This window comes from Antechinus flavipes, chromosome 1 (assembly GCF_016432865.1).
Source record: "Antechinus flavipes isolate AdamAnt ecotype Samford, QLD, Australia chromosome 1, AdamAnt_v2, whole genome shotgun sequence".
Taxonomy (NCBI): domain Eukaryota; kingdom Metazoa; phylum Chordata; class Mammalia; order Dasyuromorphia; family Dasyuridae; genus Antechinus; species Antechinus flavipes.
The window spans coordinates 652,757,626-652,764,560 of record NC_067398.1 but is presented as its reverse complement, the minus strand read 5'-3'; the positions used below and the strand labels follow the sequence as shown (position 1 = coordinate 652,764,560).

General features: G+C 47.6%; 1 protein-coding gene across 1 annotated transcript; it reads left to right on the top strand.

The window, feature by feature from the left end:
• The first annotated feature begins 158 nt into the window (after positions 1 to 158).
• Positions 159 to 6,935, top strand: PGLS (6-phosphogluconolactonase). Its single transcript, XM_051971453.1, has 5 exons — positions 159 to 476; positions 3,791 to 3,898; positions 5,829 to 5,930; positions 6,172 to 6,312; positions 6,589 to 6,935. The coding sequence occupies exons 1-5, from the start codon at positions 174 to 176 to the stop codon at positions 6,724 to 6,726; spliced, it is 792 nt and encodes a 263-aa protein (XP_051827413.1). The 5' UTR covers positions 159 to 173; the 3' UTR covers positions 6,727 to 6,935.

The following is a 6,935-nucleotide window of genomic DNA, read 5'->3' as shown; positions in this document are numbered from 1 at the left end:
CTGCAGAAATCTATGCCTGCTCAGTGCTGCCGCTAATAGTGCGGAAGCGTTGTGGGGCCCCTTCCGCCCAAACTGGAGCCACTTCCGCCCGGGCGCTGAGGCCGCGCCCCACGCCGCGCGCCGCCGGCTCCCCTGCCCGCACCCCCGCCGCCGCCGCCGCCGTCACCGCCGCGATGCCGGGGTCAGGCTCCCGCCTCATCTCGGTGTTCCCGAGCCCGCAGGAACTGGGCGTGTCGTTGGCGCAACTGGTGGTGCAGCGGGCGGCGCAGAGCCGGGCCGGGGCCGGGGGCGCCGGGGATGGGGCTCGCTTCTCACTCGGGCTCTCGGGAGGGAGCCTGGTGCAGCTGCTGGCCCAAGAGCTGCCCGCGGCCGCCGCCTCCGCCGGGCCCGCAGCCCCAGCGCACTGGACATTAGGATTCTGCGACGAGCGCCTCGTGCCCTTTGACCACGCGGACAGCACGTTCGGCCTGTACCGGGTGCGGGGGGGACAGGGGGAGAGGGGGAGGGATCTGGCTCCCAAAGGAGGGAGGGTGCTTTCTTTACAAGGGGGGCGGGGAACCCACGGATTTGCTCCTCGGTGCTCCCTGGAGGCCGGGAAAGGGCCTGTGGGAATATTAGGAGCCCTGGGGTAAAAAGAGAGCCTTGGATACAAGGAGTCTTCGCGATGGCCTCTTGGGGGCTTGTGAGACCCACGGTGCGGGTTATGGTCTTCTGGTCCTAAGGCAGGCATAAAAGGGCATTTATTAAGCGCTTTCCCTGCCAAGTACTTTGCTAATCGCCGCTGGAGATGAGAGTCCCTGCCTTCGAGGAACTTGGATTCCCTGGAGGGGGAAGGCGCACGTGGAGAGCGGGGGCCGGGCGGGGAGCTTCTAGGCCGACAATCCCACCACACCCAGGCCCTAAGCTCGGAATCCCGGGACGGTGACTTGATCCTGCGGGCAGCCCCTGGACACGTCCTCGCAGGCACAGCGCTAGTGCAGCGGCAGGGCTTTGATCATTGAAGCTAGCGCTAGAGCCGGGGAGTCGCTCGTGCGTGAAGGTTGAGGGCCAGATGCCTTCATGGAATAGGGAGCGCGGATGGCCCTGGCCTCTGGATGTGTGGGAGTAATTGGCCACTCAGGACGCGTCCGCTCGCAGGAAGAGTTCCAGAGCTGAGCAGAGTAGTTTTCTCAGGGACTGGCTTGTCATAGAACAGGATGTGGCATCTAGGGGTGGCCATGTGAAGACCGGGGTGGGGCAGCTAAGATGTTTTCTGGGTCTGAGCACTGTGGTAGCTTGGCTCTAACGAGGAAAGCCATTCCTAGGCCAAGGCCTCTGACCGTGTCAGCGCCTCAGCCGGGAGGGGAACACTTAGGGTTATTATAAGAAGCCAAATTCAGCCAAACAGCTCCCCGATATTCCCTGTGTCTTGCCACTGTATCTGGTAGGAATCATCTAGTCGGAATTTTTTTCTGCAGCTGGATTTCACTTTGGGTGTTTGTTTACCAAGAGCCCGATTTCAGAAAGAGACCCACCCTGTAGATGTCCCAGGAGAGGATGCTGTTGTCAGGCTCCCCAAGTGACAATCTTCTGCTGATTACAGGAAAGTGATCTGTGTTGCACAAGTCTCGTGAGGCTTTTAGGGACTGGGATGTGGTGACAGTTGGAAGTCATGTTTATGATTCTAAAGGCTTCAGGCTTTCAATTTATATTATAATCAGTTGATGACCTTGGCTCCATTTAGAGCTTTTATTCTTTTGTTGGGTAAATAGAATACCTCTAAGGTTATTTTTCCAGCGTTAATTAAACTTCTACAATTTAGCATTGCACTTGGTAGAAAATAGCCTCTTTATTATTCTATCTTATGGAGAAGACTCTTTATTGAACCAACCCTTCCCTCACCAATATAGCCAGGTATTATACTATATATGTACAAAACTTCATTTGAGACTCGAGAAGACTTTTGTCAGTCCACTTAGCAGAGGTTTCAATCATTAAGATTTGTTGGCTCCAAAGTGAACTAAGAATTATGTTGACATAATACATGTCAGGACCTGATATGTAACGTCCCTACCCAAGTGGATCACTCTTAAGAGTTTGGCTGGAGACTTAGTCTGAAAGGTGAGGCACATCCACTTAAGGTGATCTAGGGAAGCATATAAGACACTACCTTTGGGTGTTGGACCCTCCAAGACTACGACGGCTGTGTAACGGTATGAGAGCCGTTGTTGAGTTCACCGGTGTTGAATCCAACCTGTCCTTACCACCTGAGCACACCGTTCCACTCTAGCATAAAGTCACATAGGAATTGCCGTGCGTGGTCATTGTACTTATAGACACTCTTCTCGCCCACCCTCTACTCACCCCAGAGTGACTCCTTTTCACACCCCACCTCATGGTCTTGGTTGTGGCAGGGCCTTTGTGAATTTTATCAGTTCAGCTCTGTCTGAAAGTGCCCGTGTTGTCTCACTGGTAGTCAGAATAACTGACGAATACATTCTTTGGTCACCAAGCCATATTCTTGTGCTGATACAGAATAGCTGAGCCGCTGATTGGAGCTTGTTCATCTTCTCTTTCCAGTATTTCCTGATGCATTGCCTAAGACAGCTGTAAATCACTTGCAGCCAGCTCTTGGCGTCTTCTAATATTCCTGAGTTCTGATCCCAGAACATCTGCAATGTGTTCAGTCCAAAAGAGATGGAGTAATCATTCTTCCTCCCTCCCCTCAATATAAGTTGTTTGTATGATCAGCCTGCTTCTAGACACACTGATCTGGACATCATGGGTTTGTCAAGAAGCCACTGTTCTTCCTTCTTCCTCATCTAACAACCTTTTTTCTGATTTTATAAACCCTTAACATCATCCTCCACCATTTTCTCCTCTACTTCAGCCTCTGGTGAAGTGGCCACCCCTCTTATGTAGGCCTGTGGGAGGAGAAGGAGTTTTAGGAGAAGAGAATAATTTTTAAGTCTATGACCTTGTCAGCATAACTGAGTTGGGGAATGGGACTGAGCCATAGATGTCATTAAAAGACCAAAATGAGAAATAAGTTGAATCTTTTGCCTTTTCTTTGCCCTCTTGCCCATATCTGGGCTTCTCAGGCTCCATGAAAAAGCCAGCCTCTTCCTGGGGAGAAAGGGATCGTAATCCTGGCCTTATCTTTCCCCTTTCCCTAATCCTAGAAAGAGTAGCCTCGATGTTCACCCTGCTCAAAGTCACCAACTCAGATCCTTTAGATGAGATGGAAGGCCTTTACTTGCTTCTTCTGTCCTCTAGATCTGTCATTCTCATCTCCACTCCCATGCCCCACTTCCTGCCATATTCTCTGGCCTGCTAATTCATCCTAAGGACCCTGGATCTCTCCTGGCCTTTTGTTCCCTCCTCATTCTCTTAATACTGCAGGAAATTCCACGAGCTCTACCCTTGAAGTCCCTTTTATCCTCTCTTCCCTAGTTTAGAGTAGGAGCTTCTTGAAAGCAAGGACTGTTTTCACTTTCCCTATTTTATCCACAGTGTTTGGCACAAAACACTTAATGAATACTTTTAAATTTATTCATTTAGGTATGATCAGATTGTAAACTGTGGAAGTTACTTTCATAGTAATTTTTTCATCTCAAGGCAAAATGAGTACTGCCAAATCTATGGTACATCTAGGCCTGGAAAATGGAAAACCTTAGGGATAGCAGAAGTGGAGGAGAGATAAACTGGCCACTGTCGAGAAACAGAGAATCGAAGCTTAGACATTAGTGATTGTGGTGGTTGTATCTTGGATGTGGGTGTAAAGCTGAATTTTTTTCTTTATCTGATGTAGACTCATCTTCTTTCCAAACTGCCTATCCCAGAGAGCCAGGTAATCACCATTAACCCTGCACTCCCAGTGGAAGAGGCTGCCTCAGACTACGCAGAGAAACTTCAAGAAGTGAGTAGTAGGGAGCCCAGGAAAGGCCCTTGTACCCTTCTTGTTACTTCTCTTGGGCTTCCTTTCCCCAGAGGACTCTGCTTGGGGACATGGGTACGAATGGGAAAATGATTGTTTACAGTCTGAAATTCAGTAGTAGTGAGGCAGGTAATGAACAAGATCCTGGCCAAGAGATGTCAAAAGAAATAAAGTAATGAGCCAAATCTGGAATAATTAGTATAGAATTCACAAAATGATAAGAAAAAAACCATCTTATAATTATCATGATACTAGACATTAGACAATTGATGTACTGGAGATCTTACTCAGTATTGGAAGTCTGTATAAGCCTAACCTGTGCACATAATTTTGTAAACTTGTACTTCAGGGATTTGAGGAAACAAGTTGAACCAACCAGTTGCCTCCCTGGCACTCCCTGTACAAATTTCCCTAGAACAACTCTCCAGAGATTCTTGCAACCTACTTCCTGCTTTCATTCTAATTCTTTGGATTTAGGCACTTCAGAGAAACTCTGGGACTTATCTGAACTGATTTTTATTTTTGTTTTTGATTTTTAGTTTAGTTTTACTCAGATCCAGATTGGATCTTGGCCCTTTTCCCCAGTAAGGTATTGCTCCATAGGAAATATGGTGGTGGTGACTCTCTCTTAAAAGAATAAAAGTTCTCAAATGGGAAAATACAGATTTGGAATTTTTTTAAAAAGCAGAAGTAGAAGAAACGTTGGCAAAAGAGAAATAAAAGCTAAAAGTACACATAAAGTCAAACCAACAAACCTGTAATAAGCAAGCCTCTGTTAATTCTTGCTTTGTGTTGGATGCTGGGAAACAGTCCCTGTTTTCCAGGAGTTTATATTGAAACTTAAAAAAATAGGGGCACAAGTACTGAGTACTTAAAAGTACAGAGGTAACTTAAAAATCACATCTTTCCTAAGAGATATATTAAAAACCTAGAATACCACACTTCAGGAAAAAAGCCCAGAACTTTTGAATAGCCAAATTAAATACAGTTTGGTTAAATCCATAGATTACCTCAAGAGAAATCCCCCCTTTTTAAAACTTTGAAAAATATAGTAGTTAATTTCATAGTTTTTATGCCAAACAGTAATTTTTAAAGGTAGCCAGGAAAAAGACCTTCCATTGGAATTAAGATTTAACAATGATATTCTGAAGAATATTTGGGTTAAAATCAAATCATCATCATAATCATGTGAAAGAAAATGAAATTGATAAGAAAATTTGGGGATTGTAGCTAAAGTAGATCTAGAGAAAAAAATTAAATGTATAAAAAATATGCTTTAACAAAATAGAAGGAAATCAATGAGCTGAGTATGCAGTTAAAAAAAACTAGAGAATAAACAACTTAAACCCCAAAAAGATACATAAAGGAGGGAATAATCTAAACAATTGAAATAAATAAACTGGGGAAAGGAACTGATAAATAAAACTGACAGCTGCTTCTTTGATAAAGACTAAGGTGACCAGGTTGCCCACAGCCCTGGTTGTGAGGCAGCAGCACAGCCTGCCTGGGCTCCACATCCTCTCTTCTTGACCTGGCCCTCAAAGGCTAGATATGTCAGTGGGTTGGATGGTGGGCTCTGGTGCTGAGGAATTCGTATATTGCCCCTGTTGGGTCTTAGCTCCACAACAAGTTCTTTTGCCCCATTTGAGGGTTTCCTCCCCTGTAAAACAGGCGTCATTACTGCACAGGTCCCAGGCTGCAGGATTATAAGTCTCACGTGCGAGGTCTGAGATATGCTCTTGGGCCCCTCAGAGAAAATCCTATTCAGGAAGCTCAGAAGCGCCTCAGCCCCTTATCTTTCCACACTCTCTGCTCCTGGGGCACCACAGGCCTTGAATCAGACTCTCTCACTTGGCAGAGCTGGCTGGGCATCTAACTGGAGTGGGGCTGACCCTTTGTTTCTCTCCCTTAGGCTTTTCAGGGTGACACGATCCCAGTTTTTGACCTCCTGATTTTGGGCATCGGACCTGATGGGCACACGTGTTCCCTTTTCCCTGATCACCCCCTCCTGCAGGTAAGCCAGCTTTGGTACTTGGACTCATCTGGGCTTATCTACTGAGCTACGCCTAGGGCTGGGCAGTGACCTCCAGGATGCCCGGGGCACCAAGATGAGGTTGGAGCTGATCAGCCCCTTTACAGGCTCTGGGCGTGCTTGGGTTGGGAGCTTTCCAAACTCAGAGTTTGTTTGAGGTCTGTGGATTATTTCCTCTGGTACCATCTGCTTTCTTCTGGCTATTTGGACTCGTTTTCCCTAGGAAAAGGAAAAGATTGTGGCCCCCATCAGTGACTCTCCAAAGCCACCCCCTGAAAGGGTGACCCTCACTCTGCCTGTACTGAACGCAGCACGAATGGTTGTGTTTGTGGCTACTGGAGAAAGCAAAGCAGCTGTTTTGAAGGTAACAGTCACAGTTTGTTTCTGCGATAGTAATGAGGAGAGGGAGTTGGGAGCACACCTGTAGGTGGGATGTCCCTAGAAGGATGAGAACAGACGCGCTGTTCAGAGTAAGTTCCTCTTACTCTGGTATGGCAATGTCCTAGGATCTCCCATGTCTGAGTGATCCAGGTTGGGGGAAGGACCCTGGGGTGCCCTCGTGGTTCCCTCTCCTGGGAAATGAATGGGAGTTGGGGATGGGCTTAGGCCTCATGAGCTTTTTCTTGGGATGGGGAAACAGCGCATCCTGGAAGGTGACGAAGAGAATCCACTTCCTGCTGCGCTTGTGCAGCCCCACACCGGGCGGCTCTGCTGGTTCCTGGATGAGGCCGCCGCAAAAGAGTTGACCATTCCATTTGAGAAGCATTCCATTTTGTAGCAGATGGGCCCAGATGGGCCCGACCCAGAGTTGACCTCTGCACATGCTTCCTTCTCTTTGTCCTGATATTTTTACAAAGACCAGCGGGTATGGGGCAGCAGAACTCTCTCCTGGGGAGGGAGTAAGTGAGCCTGAGAACAGGCTCATGAACTCTGTATGGTCTCTCTTGTGTGACCACCAATATTAAAATGTGAATTTAAGCCCCATAA

Bases quoted from the DNA above. Each gene is read 5' to 3' on its own strand.
- PGLS (XM_051971453.1), top strand. From the start codon at position 174: ATGCCGGGGTCAGGCTCCCGCCTCATCTCGGTGTTCCCGAGCCCGCAG. The intron at 3,899-5,828 runs GTGAGTAGTAGG...TCTCTCCCTTAG, and splicing joins ACGCAGAGAAACTTCAAGAA to GCTTTTCAGGGTGACACGAT. The intron at 5,931-6,171 runs GTAAGCCAGCTT...CGTTTTCCCTAG, and splicing joins CTGATCACCCCCTCCTGCAG to GAAAAGGAAAAGATTGTGGC.